The sequence below is a fragment of the Strix aluco genome, chromosome 19, assembly GCF_031877795.1.
Source record: "Strix aluco isolate bStrAlu1 chromosome 19, bStrAlu1.hap1, whole genome shotgun sequence".
Classification (NCBI taxonomy): Eukaryota; Metazoa; Chordata; class Aves; order Strigiformes; family Strigidae; genus Strix; species Strix aluco.
In genome coordinates, this window is record NC_133949.1 from 16,010,821 (window position 1) to 16,026,627 (window position 15,807).

At 53.3% G+C, this 15,807-nt stretch overlaps 1 protein-coding gene across 3 annotated transcripts in view; it reads right to left on the reverse strand.

The window, feature by feature from the left end:
- CLUH (clustered mitochondria homolog) overlaps window positions 1-15,807 on the reverse strand; it is a 39,087-nt gene that overhangs the window by 10,096 nt on the left and 13,184 nt on the right. For all 3 annotated transcript variants that reach the window (XM_074845551.1, XM_074845550.1, XM_074845552.1), the window contains exons 2-16: window positions 15,198-15,394; window positions 13,512-13,683; window positions 13,209-13,352; window positions 12,870-12,997; window positions 12,078-12,232; window positions 10,565-10,690; window positions 8,795-8,942; window positions 8,188-8,280; window positions 6,970-7,664; window positions 5,603-5,820; window positions 4,928-5,032; window positions 3,676-3,776; window positions 1,944-2,096; window positions 1,287-1,349; window positions 372-616 (exon numbers count right to left, since the gene is read on the reverse strand). In XM_074845551.1, coding sequence (XP_074701652.1) covers window positions 372-616; window positions 1,287-1,349; window positions 1,944-2,096; window positions 3,676-3,776; window positions 4,928-5,032; window positions 5,603-5,820; window positions 6,970-7,664; window positions 8,188-8,280; window positions 8,795-8,942; window positions 10,565-10,690; window positions 12,078-12,232; window positions 12,870-12,997; window positions 13,209-13,352; window positions 13,512-13,683; window positions 15,198-15,394 — 2,743 coding nt within the window. The remainder of the gene's footprint in view (window positions 1-371; window positions 617-1,286; window positions 1,350-1,943; window positions 2,097-3,675; window positions 3,777-4,927; window positions 5,033-5,602; window positions 5,821-6,969; window positions 7,665-8,187; window positions 8,281-8,794; window positions 8,943-10,564; window positions 10,691-12,077; window positions 12,233-12,869; window positions 12,998-13,208; window positions 13,353-13,511; window positions 13,684-15,197; window positions 15,395-15,807) is intronic.

Here is a 15,807-nt window from a genome sequence, read left to right on the forward strand (position 1 = left end):
GGAGAAGCTGTCCTTGGTTTTGGAACATAAGCTCCCTTCAGCCTAAATCATCGTCTGTATATGGACAAATATCTTTTGACCACACTCCTTCAGCTTCTGGCCTTCTGCTCCCCCCCACACCACTAAGAGGTTTCCCTTCCTCCGCTTTTTCCTAGCTGCCTTTGCCTCATAGGTTTCATCTCATTTTAAACTCCCCTTGCTGCAATCTGCCCGGTTTCTTTCCATTATAAGCCTGTAAAACTCCCTCAAGAGTACAAATTTATATTCAAACAGACAATAAGTCAAAAAGGCAAGTCCCATTAAAGAACAACAAGAGCTCCAGCCATCTGGTGAGAGTCCAGGCCCAAGCGAGGGCCATTTGCTCAGCTTACCATTCAAGACTAAAATCGAAGTAGTTCTTTGCTTCTGAACAAATATTCTTCCAAAGCTCCTGAGGGGTCATGCTGGCCCATGCAGTGTTATCGGCATTTCCAAGGTTCCTGTTTTTCCTTTTCTTATTCTTTTTCTTGGAGACCAGCTCATCAGCTGGAAGATGGGCAATGGGATTTGGAAAGGAGCTTAGGAAGCAGTTGAGGAAGTGGCTGATGGCTGCTGATAACCCTGACAGCTCCACGCCCTACAGCGAGACACCAACATCAGTCATGGGAGACTCCCGCCATCGCCCAGGCACTACCCCAGCCCTGAGCCTCACACAGACCCAGCCCTACGGAAACAGGAAAATCTGCCAGGGGAGCAGAGGAAGGCAGCATTTGCAAGTGGAACTAGCACAGACAGAATTACGTAGATATGATAATATATACCTACACACACACAAATATATAGTTCCATTTGGGGCTGCTACCTGGGACAGAGAAACTAGAGAGCGTAAAGATCCCGACACTGGAATAAAGCCAGGTGTGCTGCTGTGCCATGCACGGACAGGCGTGGGATGCACCGGTGTTCACGCAATTAAAAAAGCTTCTTCGAAGGGCAAAAGCAACACTGTTTAAGAGGAAAAGGTATTACAAGGAAAACAAGCTGTGATTTCACTTTTAAAAGCCTTAAGCAGTAAGAATCTGGGGAAGAAAAGCATGAATGATGGCTCTCGGGGAAAGCCACCTTCAGGTGGAACTTGTTTTCCCTTACACACAGGCCTGCACCTATTTTGGCACTAATGAGCTTGTACTTCCCGTTGCTAAGCAACTCCCCTGAACTGCCTAATGAGAGAAGAGCCTCGAACAGCTCCCTGTTGGTGGGGAAAAGGCACTAGAGGACATGCAAGGCAAAGGTCAGACTGCGGGTCATACCTGGAGGTACGTCTTGAAGATGTGTTTAGCCGATCGGGTGATCAATTCGCTGATTCCTATTTTCTACCCAAAGGAATAAAGAACGGAAGCTAAGAGTCAGTGGGCAATAACAGTGGAAAATACACTTTGCTTTTCAAGTGGGCTTTTATCAGGATCTGCGGAGACGCGCTCTCCAGCCCTCACGCTGCAGTGCTGAGCTGTTTTGCATCTGGCACCGCTCCTGGAGCAGGGGAAGAGCCCCCCGCGCACCCCTGCACGGCACCCACGAGCCACCCCACATGGCGCGGCACAGCTCAGCACCCTTGGGTGCTGCCACGGGCGGCCACGCTCACAACCTTCCAGTTTGATCCAGAGTCCTGATGGATATTAGAAGCTTAAGCAATGCACGGCTTAAAATCCAACCATGTCACCTGCTATCGCGCTTCGGAATCCCTGAAGCGCTTCTCTATCCCGAAGGACACTCAAACCCCCCAATGTTATGAAAGCCACTAAGGATCTGGGAGCCAAACCCCCCAATCCAGCACCTACAGGTCCTTCTCCCTGCTCCTCCACTTTTGAAACTGTTCATTTTTACACAGAGAGAACAACTGGGCAAGTTGGAATCTCTACAGGGCAAAGTATATCAGAGGCGGCATTAACCGACAGCTCAACACTTACAAAAATATGATCCAGCTGAGCACGGCCGGGGGTCTTGGTGATGAAGTTGATCACTTTGCCGAGATAACGCATGTTGATGCCCCTCTGGTGCATGGCCTCTGCTAAGGTGGCCCCATCCATGGGGAGCACCGTGTGATCCAGGCAGTCTTTGACCTGCAGGGTACGTACAAACTGCAGTTACTGAGAGCAAACATGAAGGTAAGCATTTCGATTTTTAAAAACTTAAAAAAATAATTATCTGAGTGCAAAGGGGAAAAAAGGCGTTGCCTGACAGAGAAGGCAATTTCCAGGGGTGACATTCAAATGACAAGCTCCAAAGGCCACCAGCGACCCCGAGCAAGGCTGTTTTGGTGGGCAGTGGTGGACACCAGAGACCACCACGCTACAGCGGCAGGGGAACACCTGCAGCCCTGTGCCAGCTCCCTGCCACTTGTACCACTTTTGGGTCTCAGTGGAGAACAAGCAGCACTACACACCCCAGTAAGCACTGGGCAACCGAGATGCGGAGAGATCCACTGCCCCAGTGGAACAGCTCAGGCTTCACCCAACTCCCCATGCAGGGGAAGACCAGGCCGACAGTGACACGCTCAGCACGGTTCATGCTTCCAGCTGTTTGCCCGAGACAGAGCAGGGACTCGGGACTCCTGCGGCTCAGGCAGCGAGAACCATGTTCCCCTCGGCACAGCTTATTTACCTAATGCTTGTGGAATGAGCAGGCTAACCCTTCTTTAAGGGCCTCACAGTCACTAACTAAAAACATTTCCAATTAAACAACTACACAGAGTGGTAGACACTTCGCTGATAAGGGGGAGTGGCACTTGCATTTTAAGTTGTGTTGCAGTGCTGATAAAGTGTCACCTAATTCACATCATGGAGTAACACCAGTTACTCCCTGATACACAGAGTACAGAGGGCTGCCTGTAACCTGCCCCCACACCTGCTTGTGCAGCATTTTGGGTTTATATACCAGTGTCCCAATCATCTGGTAAAGCTACAGTCACCAAGCCCTTTTCTGATCCACCCCCCCTCCTTTTTTATTTAAAAGCTGAATACCTGGTCTTAAAGGTTATGCTGACTACAAAACTAGTGGATTTAGAGTTCAGAAGAAACTTTCCAGCAAGGAAAATCCCCTCCTACATAAGACCAACAACCACTGAATCTTTTGGAGTGGAAATCAGCAATTCTACCCTCCTAGTTACAGCTGGCTGTAACAAATGCATTAGCAGTCAATTTAGAGAGCATCTCGAGAGGGGAAGAGCTGGGATTTCTCATCTAGCCAGGCCCACGGGTAAGCATCCACAATGCCCAAGACTTACAGAGGGAGTTTCCACAACAGGTATTAGTAAGAACAATTTCCCAGTTTGCTCCAAATTATTAGTCACTGACTGAGTCACAGTCAGGGTTGGATCATACAATACGTTGTGCAGGACGCCCAGGGCTAGAGAGGATGACTTATGTGGTCTTTATTGTCCCAAACTCTTAGCAATAGCTGTTAGTTACTTGTGCCAAAAGTTCTTTATTGGAGCGACGTGGGAAAACTGTGCCATGATGTAAGAGGGGAAAAGGGAAAACCCCTCGTGCGCTGCCCAGACGCCTGCCCCTTCCCGCTGCCAGCGGGAGCACGGCGCTCGCTCGGGAGGCGCAGCCAGTGCGTCGCTGCGGCGGCGCCTGCTTGGAGCGACCTGGCTCGAGCTTTCCGAGAGGACGCAACTGCCAGTCCCTGGTTCCTTACCAAACCGGGGATCTGGCACGACAGCAAGAACGCAGCGGCATCCTTCAGCAGCTGCTTCTGATCCTGCACCTCCTCTTTGCTGGACTCGGGAAAACGAACACCTAGGAGAGTAAAAGAGGAAAAAAACCCCAACAACTCAGAGAAGAAACAAGTCACGTACAGAAAGTGTTTAGTAAGAGCGGGTGAAAAGTTGAAGTGATTCTGTCTCCCTGGAGTTAAAGACGCTTCTTCAGAAACTCACCCCCTCTACAACCTGTTTCAAGGGGAAGAGCATTAGCTGCTCTGCTTGGCGAGTAGCTGTGCTGCTCTTGCCCACCCATTCATTCGTAACACAGCTCCTAAAAGCCCAAATTCTGCTCTTTATTGGGCCCATTCTACCCATTGCAAAGCGCTGTGCGCACTGCCAGTGCAAGAGTCAACTGGCCAGACTGGAGTGGGAGCGTTTCAGCAGACGGACCAGCACTACTGCAAGTGCTAGAAACTCAGAGCCTTTTGCTTTTGCACACCAAAATTAAAATAAGGTTTAAGTTCTAACTGCAAAGTCTGCGCCAAAGGCCTAATCCCTACCAGCCTTAGAAGGTGCTTGGGCGTTTCAAAACACATGCTCCTTCCAACACATTTATTCCAAGCTAAATTCAACTATGTGGCCATTCCCCTGCAGTTTGCATGCACACAGCCTTGGTATTCACCCACACACACACTCTGGGAGCTTCTTCTGTATTTCCAGGTACAAAGTGCTGGTTCCAGACAGGGAAAGCTACCCACGACGCCTCCGACTGACGCAGGCGTTTGAAAGGGCACCGTGACCTGCTCGCTGTGATGTTACTAAAACAAACCCTGCCCTTCACCGAGGATCCAACGTCAGTCGTTCAACTACAACTGTTGTTTTTTGTGCAAACTGTTACATTAGGATCAAATTTAATTTTTTTCCCCTCCTTCTGCTTCTTTTCATGTGGTCTAGCAGCTGGGATGCAGCAGAATTGCAAGAAAATTCTTGGCAGCGATCTGCAGACCTCCCCCGAGCACAGCGGTGGGAGACAGCTCCCTGCCCGCCCCTGGTAGTTGGAGCATTGCAATCAATTACAATTCTTTCTCTTTTCTGTATCTCTGTGCTTCACGGAGAATCCTGCACCATGCCCAGCTAGCCAAAAGCCAGCAGTATTCTTGGCTCAGAACACAATTTTTTGCCTGTAGTTGGCTGGACACAGCAATCCTCTGAAGGAGGACTAAAACCAGCTCCTTGTACACGTACCTGGTGAGAAAATATCTGGGTTAAACCGAATGTCAAATGACGTGTCACTAATGGAGCCTACAGCCTTGCAAGCATTTCGAATCACTTCTCTGCTTTTGGGATCCACTGGAGCCGGAAGAAAAACAGAACACAAATGAACAGGGATTTCAGAAAAATGACAAGCCTAGCTTGAGAGAGAAGAGTTCTGTTAGTAAAAGCAGCAACGATGGAACATCCTGCAGCAATCCATTAGAAAAACCCTCAATTATAAGATATTTGGAAAGGATGGCTGCAAAAATGCAGAGACTGAACATGAGCAGGTAAGATGACCCAGAAAACCCACAGACACCCCCCAACCACTAATACTCAGAAATCCAAGCCTGGGGTTCCCCACGGTGCCTGCGCATTGCACCCCCCACACGAGGCCTGTCAGCCTGGCCCCAGCCACCCACCCCATCCCTGCAGCAGAGCCGATGGACTAGCTTCGTTCAGAGACACTCGCCCACCTACCCAACCGGCCCCCAGGGCGATTAGCTCCGTGCGAACGGCTCTCTGCAAAGAGCTAAGGAAACATCGACAGCAGCGGGCAGCGCGTGTCCTGTTTAACAAGCACTAATCACCCCGACCGCCCACCGCAGAGGGCCCACCAGCCGAGGCAGGAGGCCTGGGCTGCTCCTGGCGCCGAGGACAAAATACCTGTTCCATCATCAGACGCAATGGTCTCAGCAAGCTCTTTCACCTGATCAAGTCCAGTCACGTTATCGTCTATTTTACCATCCTCTGACTCAGACTTCTCGCTGTCTGCGGTGCCGTTCTCCGGAGAGGCGCCATTTTCCAGCGCGCCGGAGCTCTCCTGCTTGTTGGCCTTCTGCTGCATCAGCTGCAGCGCTGCCAGCTTCATGAATAACAGATACCTACGGGAAAGGACAGGAGGAATTCAGCACAGCAGGAGAACCGAAGAGGAGCACCACTGCTCTGCGAGGAAGAAGCTCACGAAGTTAGCATTATACACCATACAGCTTCCCTGGGGAAAGGCAGGACATGCACCCTCTGCCCATGAGCTTTCCAAAATCAAAAGCAGCACACACCAGTTTGTCGGAAGAAGCAAAAAAAGTGGGTTTTCATTACTCATCACAACAGGAAACTAATCTCCTTGCAGTGGTTACAAATCACTTTCCACACACAGCATCAGCAGACAGCTTGGGACGACTCTCGCTGCCAGACGCACAGGACTAGTCAAAGGCAAACCAGCAGCAATTTTGCCAGACCTGAGCAGAAAGGCCCGGCCTCTACTAGCCAAGGAGCAGCAGCAGCACCCTACGGCCACGGTCCTGCAGGCTGCTGGTCTGGAAGCTCTCCTGGGGAGCAGCAAAGGCTGCCTGCAGGCTTTGGGAAGGGCTGGCTGCGGAACAGGTTGCTCAGCGGGCAGGGCTCCTCCGTCAGCAACTGGAGGGCTTGTCTTCATGGCAAGCCAAGCACGGGCTCTGACTGTCGGTGACAGCAGAGCACCTGCAGCCCTTCACATCAGGAGCAGGAGCATTTACACCACCAGAACATCACCACTGAGACTCGTCTGCTCCCAGAGCTCCCACTGCCTCCCCTGCGCCAAGCGAGCCCGAACGCCAACACGTCCCACCACAAAAGCAGCCACAGCAGTTCCCATAAGTTATTTTTTTTCCCAGCCTCTAGGAAAAAAAGGTAACATTCAAGACATCTGGAGAGCTTTAAAAAGAAGTGTAAATCCTTCCTGTTCCCTAGCCATCAGGGGCACAGGGTATCTGCAGGTAAAGAAGAACTTCTAAATGTCTGGACAGGAAACACCACAAACAGATCTGGAGACTGAAAAGCAAACCAGCTCCTGCCCTGGCTCGCTGTAACCCTGTCAGAATCCCTCCTGTTTTCACCCCTCGTTAATGAGGTCTCTGTAATCGCACCTGCCAAGCACTGGGGAAAGGAGCTGCCCACTTCTGGGTGCTCTGCTGTGACCTCCCTGGGACAAGGCAGCACAGTCCAGACTGGGACTGGGACCAGCTGCAGGCGGAGGAGGGGGGAGCTCAGCTCACCTGTGTTCTACAAAGGCATCAACAAGCTCTTGCCGGAGACAGCAAAGCTTGTGTCTGTGCTGCTTGGGGAACCCCATTTTCTTACATTCCTCTGGCATCTCCTCCCCTTCAACAGGCAGGAAGTTTAGATCTGGAGGGAAAGTGCGGAGCAGGTCCAGGATGTAGTGACGCCCGTCGTTGCCAATAATGCCTTTGCACTCCACCGAGGAGCACAGCTCCACCTCCTCGTTCTTGTCGTTGAGGACTTTGTGCTTCTGGATCTTCAGGGGCCTGCTGGTCTTCTCCAGCAGCTCCAGGTACTTGGGGTGCGAGACAACTGTCTTGCCAAAGTCTATTGACCCATAGATGACACTCTGCTCCTGCTCCCGTTCCAAGATGCCAGGAATAATGGACTGAGCTGTCACCCTGTAACCTCTGTAATCCACCACTACGGTCCCCAGCGTGTAGAGCCCTTCTACATCCACGGCATTATAGGTCCGCACACCGTTGAGATCGTTGGTAGGCGCTACATAAGCAGCAACATCTCCGCCAAAGTCCTTGTAGTGGTCACGGACGTCAAAGCCCAGGCTGAAGAAGATGTTGTTCCAGATGAACATCTGCATCTTGGTCTCCTCGCTGGGGTTGATGGCCATGACGTTGCCATCGATGACAGCCATAGCACCCCTGGTTGCTGCTGCGGTGAAGTCGCTGTGAACCTGGGGGCAGGCGGAGAGAAAGCTGGGTAAGGAAGGGCCCCCACCCTCACAGGCCAGCCCCAAGCTCTCCCAGCTCCCTGCAGATTTCTCCATCATTCCTCTCCTCCCGACAGCCTTCCAGCAGGGAGGCTGGCCAGTGGGCTTCTACTCCTGCGAGCCTGGTTAGTGGCTTGGATCCCCCAGGAGCCAGAACATCAGGGATCAGCATGGCTCCACCATTAGCTCTCTGCAGAGGGGGGACTCAGGTCTAAGTGTGTCCCCCCCTCACCCTGTTCCTCCCCCTACCTGGAGGAGGGCTGGACCAGACAGGACAGCAGAGGACGAGGAGGGGGTGGCCTGATTCTTCCCCGTGGGGCTGGGAGCAGAGGGCAGACACTCACGAGAGAGAACAAGAGCCCTTCGTTCACCAGCAGGGAGCTGACCCTTGCAGCCTCGAACGGGCAGCGTGGGTGAAGCATCTGGATGCGACGCGGGCAGCAGCGAAGGGGCCACGCGAGGAGCTGCCTGCGCACCCCGACATTACCTTGAAGATGGCTCGTTCTCTCAGCAGCCTCTCGGGCAGGTTCTTGCGTGGCAGCTCCCGCGTGGTCTGCAGCTCCTCGTTCCAGTCTCTGGTCTGAAAGAGTCAAAGCCTTGTGGGAAGCAACACGCTGTGTAGGAAGGGGCTGGCAAGTCAGCATTTCTGCTTTATGAGGTGTTTTGTGAGAGAAGGGAGGGGAAGGGGCAAGACTTCAGGCTGCGTGGAGTTCAGAGGAAGCGAATTAGCAACACTCCTCATGAGTGGACTTTTATCCGACAGCAGCCTGGGATGGATCTTCCCTCAGCCCAGCTTATGCTGCGTAACTGAAAGAGCAGCTCGCTCTGTGCAGCGGCGCTCGCAGCAGCACATGGGATTTATAAACACCTGAGCAGAAGTTGCCCCTCTCAGCCCTTTACGTGCTGAGGGAGCTGCAGCTTGAGCCGCACAGCCCCTGTAGCACTGTCAAGAACAAGGACTTCCCCAAGTTTTCCCCTTGATGAGCAAAACCCTCCCACAAATACCAGCGGTCTACTGGCTAAAAGTGAACCGGTTCCCAGCACAGCTGGCAGCAAAACTCCTGCCAGTGTTCTCAGCAAAGCGAGGCCAATACCTGTCCAGGTATGTGCTCTTCATAGCCCAGGCGAGAAGTGTAAGCGTCTTCTGCCCGGACACAGTCCATGGCATGTTCTGCTTGCGGCGCCGTCCAGCTGTACACTTGGAAAGGAGTGGCTATCCTTTCAAAAGGGTGTCTCTGAACCCTGGTTTGGGAGAAAGAACAATCAGACATTTTCCAAAGGGAGATTTCTTTCTATTCTAAGAGAATTTTCCCTCTGCTGCAACATCAGCTTCTGACAAATAGCAAGACCAGGCCTGACGAGCAGCTCAGTGGACTTTAACCAGCACCGTACCCCATGACTGACTGGCACGGGCGTCTCTCGTCTGCAGTCACCTGGGCTCTCCCCAGCGCCCTCTCCCCAGTTTCACCCTTGGCTGTACCCCGGGAGAGCCCCACCGCCCTCTGTGTTCGGAGGATGCCCACTGCCCTCAGCTCTCGCCGCTCTGTCGGGGTGCAGCACGGAGCCAGCCCACAGCACGGACCCGCTGAGGCAGGGAAGAGGCGAGCTTCACCCAACAGCCCCAGTGCAATCTGTCTGCTCACAGCAGGCGTGGGACTCTCATCTGTATTTACTTCTGGCCCAAGCAGCAGTACAGTATAATCATTTTTAAATGGCCAGATAGTCACAGTGGTGGCTGGAGGCCACTGCTAATTTCCAGCCCTTGTCTACCATCACTTTCATCTTCTTAATGAGAGCAGCAGCAGAGCTCCCGAAAGCCACACAATGTGCCTGTCAATCTGCACCCTGCCGAGCCGAGGCAGGTCATTAAGGGGACTCTAAAGAACAACAGGCTTCTGCACAGGACCCACTGTCCTGGAGCAGAATAAACGGTCCCTGCAGCAAGGACAGGAGAATAAAACAATACATTACTGGGTTTTTTATTATTATAGGTGCTAGAGGAAATTAGAGAAAACGAACATGCACGGACACGTTGAAAGTAATTATTCTCTCTCCACCATAAGCCTACGCAAAGCCCTCGTGTGTTTCTTTCCCTGGTATTTTATGCTTCAGTCTCTTGTTTGGATTCATGGAAGAAGTACCTAGTGATTGCTGGTGCAGCACGTGGCCATGCTCCACGTTAACTCTTTGGTGCCTGGTTAAACTAGGAAATCATCAATTCTGCCATGAGGCACGTCCCGTCCAGGGACTCTCAGTGAGGAGCCCCACAGCTCAGGGTCGACATGTCAGTGCTTTCCCCTCCTATGAACACCACAGCCCACCTCGGGGCTTCCCCTCCCACTGCACAAACTGCCCGACGTGTCCAGCAGGGACAGAGCACAATGAATTCCAGTCAGCCCCACGACCGACACTCCCACGGCGATGGAAAGCTGTCGTGCCCTCACCCTGTGCTCTGGGCAGAACTGAAATCCATAAATCTGCGTGCTGTAAGCAGGAGCCACCTGGGAGCTACAGCCAAGAGAAACCATCCAGTGGAGGAGCAGCGGGACTCTGGGCTCCCGCTGGCCTCTGCTGCTGCCGCGCTGAGCGACAGCAGGCGGGTCACGTCAGCCCTGTGTTTTGGGCAAGGGAAAGCCACATCAGGGTGCTGCCATGACATTGACTCAGGTGTTTGTGCTCCTCACTGCACGGACTCGCACGTCCCGACCACCCCCCCACTACGCGAGCTCAGAGCAAGCGGGAAGCGCAGTCCCTGCTCTGCCCGCGGCACCCAGCTCCCACGGAACCAGCCACGCAGCCCAGGCTCAGCGAGCAACTCCACCACAGACTACTCAAGGCAACTGGAGAGGAAAAAGTGCTGCTACCGTTTCTTCTGTAGGGCGGAGAAGTTTTTTTTGAAGGTAGGGCTGATCTGGTTAAGTAGTTCCACCAAGGAATGACTGAGAAAACTGGGGTTTGCAGGTTTGGGATTGAAGTTGTACGCCGTAGACCTGCAAGAGGGAAGAGAAACAGTCTCAAGCCATCGTCACACCCGAGACTTCCCATGGCCTCCGCACAGGAGCAAGAGCTCTCCATCCACAGAGGGCCTGCACAACGCATCCTCACTTGCAAAATGTGGGCCATGGGGCACATGGGCTGCAAGGGCCCTCTCCTGTCTCTCCACGTGAGAGTGACCCTCCACCTAGGCCCAGAAAATTTAATATAGACCTTCTCCAGGCACCACTGGGTTCAAGAAAGGCTTCTATTTTTAGAGCTGGGAAGAATCGATCTCTCAGAGCTTCCCAAATTCACCAGGAAGGCCTTTGCTTAACAGCGACCCCAGCGGTGAGGGCACAAGCAGACCAAAGAGCCGGTGCCCTCCCAGGACAGCTCCTCTCCTGGCTGCAGGCCGAGCTCAGACCCGCCAGCAGCGCACCCACAGCTCCCCCTCCCCAGGGCACCTTCTGCCAGACTCAGAAAGGCCACTTGTTTCATGTTCACTGTGCCACCCAGCCTCCTGGGACCTGCACTCCAATGCGTACCCTTAGACTCATTACTTTAACACTTATTTTTACGGATCTAGGGGGGACACAACAGACTATAAATTATTTCTTCCCTGAGCCAGTTTAACACAGAGCACTTCCACTCCATGAGACAGAAGGTGGAAGTGTGCTTGAATTTTATCTTCTATATTTTAACCTCTCCTTTTCTCTTCAGGCAGCTTCATTCTCCCATGAATTATAACCTTGTATTTCAAACACGCAGTTACGGTTGCCCAGGCGATTATCTGGATTGCGGGATCGAGGCCACCCAGAGATGTTTCTGAGCTGGCAGTTGCTCAGGTACAGCAGGGTTTGTGGCTCTGAAGTTCTCTCCTGTCCACCCCCAACTCAACAGGTCTGTTACAGGCTACCGAGCTGGACAGACCCTGCACCTCCCTCAGTACAGCCACAGCTCTGCCACTTTAACAATCTTTCATAGTCACTACTTCAGAAAAAAAAAATAAATCTAGTCAAATCTGTGCCCATCTTAGGAAGTTCCGACAGTCTGTGCCTTTGCTTTAGGGCAAAATGAGATCGTTGCAATGGTCAGGAAGGAATTCCCTCCCAACTCAAAATGCTCTAATTAGCTGATGACATTATGGAATGTTTAAATTTTCCCTAAAGCACCAGGCATTTACCCGCTGTGGAGAAATGGTACCAGGCATAACTGAACAGCCCAATCCAGTATAGCAACTCCTACAAACCCATGCGAGCAGCCAGTTAAAATAGGCTCTTTTCTACCAAAAAAAACCCAAACCCCAGAAGAGCAGCAATGGGTTGCTTGTGGGTTCTTTTCCAGTTGGCTATCGCAAGCTCCCTGCTGCGGGGCAGGACAGGAGGAGTCTTAGTTACTCACTGATTCAAGTAAAATCCTCGCGTGGACGCAGTGATACTGACGTGCCGATCCTCCACCGTGATGACATATAAATACATGAGGTCCCCGTGCATTTTCCGGTTACCGGGTGGAGGGTTCCAGCCACTCATCGTCAATACCTTTAGGCACTGCAAAGGCTACAGAAGAACACAACAGAAGCAACTCCTGTCAGCAGGAATTTATTCCCTTGAGTTAGAGCCATCCGACATACACGCCTTTTACGGGCCGCCCGCGCACGGTTCCAGAAGCAGAGCTTACAAAAAAACCTGGTCTCAAGAGCACGGCCTTCCTCAAGCCGTTTGCAGCCCCCTAATGTGCCTCAGCTTGTTGCCTTTCACACCGTAAGACACGGGTGGAAACAGACCCCTGGGCCTTTGGGCTGCACAAGGCATGGATTTCTGGCTGTACTGGTTTTCAAATGGCGGCTTCTAAACCGGAACCCAAGGGGGAGGGTACGGGAAAGCTCCGGGTATCGCGCAGTGATCCGCCGATGCTGTCTGAGGGGCTGGGCAGAGAAATGCCCTTCTCCCTCCCCGGCCACCCCAGCCAGACCGGCCATCCCGCGCTCTGCAGCTGTCCAGGCCGGGTGTCCAGCGCTCTGCACACAAGCTCCTGGACTTTATTCTTTTGGCCAAGCACTGCTATTCCAGCCCTCGTTAAGCATCAAGCAGAGCAAATCCCAAAGTCCACTTCAGCACAGCTTTCAAACCCTGAACACCAGTTTGTGGCAAGGAATGTGCCAAGAGCCGTTTTAAAGCCACAGGAGAACTCTACCTTCCAGTCTCTGTTCTGGGGCTGGAGGGCACACAAGGGTCTCTCTTTGCTACCTGGCAGGATGTGTTCAGGAGGGGTGCAGTCAATTTGTTCCATCTCAGTACCTTTCTTCTTCCGTTTTCCACTGTCTAGAATGGACAGAGATAGAAAGTCAGTGCTGAAAAATGCAGCATTCCCTCCTCCGATAATTACTCAAGAGGAATGCAGAAAGTGCTCCGAGTGTTTCTCTGCACTCCTGAATGATGTGGGACAGCTGATCGTTACAATGAGTTTTAACAAAGCAAGGAGTCGGGGGAATGAACACACTGACCACGCCAGAGAAGCCTTTTCACCCCGTACCTCCCAGGTCTCCTTCCGTGAAGACGCTCAGGAAGGACAGTGAATTACAGTCCACACCGTTAAAAGCATCTGACGGGTCCAGACTCTTCAGAAGGTCCCGAATGTGACGCACGTGTATCCTGGCTTCTCGCACCGTGTATGGCTCTGATGAGCAGAAAGGGAGGAAAGAAACTGGAATTACACAGTTGCCTACTCCTTGGGCACAGAGGTCTCAAAGGAGTGCAGGAAAGGGCAGCCAGGCGGCCAAACCCACTCCCTGTGACAACCCGAGCTCACTCCCTCCCGAAGCCTGAAGGAACTTGCCTTCCACCACTTTCAGCAGTGAGCCCTCCTGCAGTCCTTCAATAGTTTTCAGCTCAGCAAAGTTATCGAGGACATTGCCGTCCAGCTGCAGAGAGAAGCAAGTCCGATGGCAGGTATCCTCACGGTCCATCAAAACTTGGTGGATCTCTTGCACCATCTCTTGAGGAGAGACCTTAAGAAGGGAAGAACCCAGAGAGTTATTCTCAATCCTCACACGTGTCCTGGCCAAGCTCTGTCGCTCTGCTGCAGAATCAAACCCCTCTTGTACCTCTCCAGGCCTGGTGAGGCAGCCTCGCGCTCTCCCTCTCAGAAGATGGCTCCTGTCCCTGCTGGGAGGGCACGGCCACTCTGGCAGGGTCAGCCGCCCCAGCTCCACCCGCGGGGCCCAGCGCCCAGAGGCACGACAGCCTGGAGCGTGCCAAGCGCTCAGCATGGGACAGAGGGGGCCGAAGCACACTGAGGAATAGGAAGTGGGGGAAAACCAGGAGCTCTTCCCTTATCCCTTCACGCTGCGCCTTTGTGGCGAGGCTTTGACCGATGCACATGGAAAGGAGCCCATTTCCTCCCCTGGATCTGCTGCGGTATCTGCGGCGCGGCAGGGCCATGCCAGTGCCACACCTCCCGCTCTGGTGACGCAAGAAACCGCCCTGGCTTGTGCACGGGGGCTGCGCTCCTGCCTCCCTGCCTGGGCTCCAGCACCCCTGCCACTGCTCTCAAGCTCACAGGACTCAGGGTAGTTTACATAGCTGCTGTAAACACCATGGCCTGCTATTATTAGGTTATTAAAACTAACAGCCAAGGGGATTTAAAGGAGAAAAAAGCTAGGCTGTGATACAGCTGGTTCCACGGGAGATGCAATGTCACTGCACTCTCTGCTAGTCTTGGGGAGATAAGAGCTCCCTCTGGGTTTAGGCTCCAGATGCCTCTCCCTGAAATTAAGAGAGATTTCATCCAAATGGTTTTCAGGGAAGCATGAAGCTACATCAGAGTATCAGCCAAGCGTGTCAAAGCCTGTCCTGACCTGGCAGCACATCACTGTCCACATGGCACACGAGGAGCTCTCCATGCAGAGGGGAAGCAGAGGCTGCACCATTCCCCTCATCGTCAGGCTAGTGCTTGAGCTCCCTGAGCTGGCCTAGCGCCTGTCGCTGCACTAAACCCGGGTTAGCCCGAGGGGCCCCATGCCACAGCTGCCAGGCAAGCGAAGGGATTTCCCTTCCTGGGAGTCAGACCCAGAAATAGTGTTTTCACAGCCCAGAAGCAGGAAGGCCATTTCCCCCATGCTCAGCTCCACGCCCGAGCCCCTCTGTGATGGGCAAGAAGTGGCTACACCTCGGGAAATTCCCCCTCCCCTTGCTCCGAACCCGGGCTCTGGAGCAGGACACCCTCCCCGTCCTTGCAAAGCCCAGGCAGGCCTGTTGCTTGTGTCTCCTCTTCCTCTCTTTTTCTCTAGAAGCCAGTGGCCAGGCAGCTTCTCTCCTGCACCCTCCGTGCTCTGCTGCCTCTGTCCCCACTGAACCCCATCAGGGAGCCGGGAGCAGCCTGACTACACTGTCCAGACCACAGGGGCCCTCCTGGGCTCGGTCCCATCCCCTTCTCTCCCCAGCTGGCTGAGGGGACAGTGCTGCACATGCCCTGGCTCAAACAATTCCCGCCTGCTCCTCCAGCGCCGGCGAAGGGAGGTACCTGCAGGGAAAAGGGCTCTATCCCCGGCGCACAGATCTTGACAGTAAATCCCGTGTCCTGGATGACAATGACCTCCTGGTCGTTCCCATCTTCCCCCGGGTCAGCCTCCTCGTGGCCATTCTGCCTGGCCTCCTTCTCGCCCTTGAGGCTCTCGTGCGGGCCGCTGCCGTTCATCAGGGCCATGCCGGACGGGTGCTCTGGGTGAGAAAAGAGGGATTTGGGCAAGGTGTGAGCAAACAGACGGTCTTCCCCGAGTGGCTGGAGAGACTGGTTCGGACACCACGACCGTCCTCCGGCCAACCCAAGCGAACCAGGGGTTAAAAGGCAGCAAGCGTTTTATTCTGCACTCGGTGTTTACTAGACATAGGTGTGCCAGGCCCTTCCCTCCCTTCCCCTCACAGCATAATTAACGTGCTCTCGCTCGCCTGCGGGGTTTACATCTTCCACAAACCCTGTGCGGAGAGGGGAGGGAAGGAAAGCAGGAAGGATGGGTCAGCGTACAACACATTCAGCTTAGTCTTAAGAAGCCTCTTAATTAAAAGAAATGGGTGTGTGGTGCTTTGCGGCCCAGAGGCAGCTGTAACCTCTGCACCAACATGTTGCACAGCTC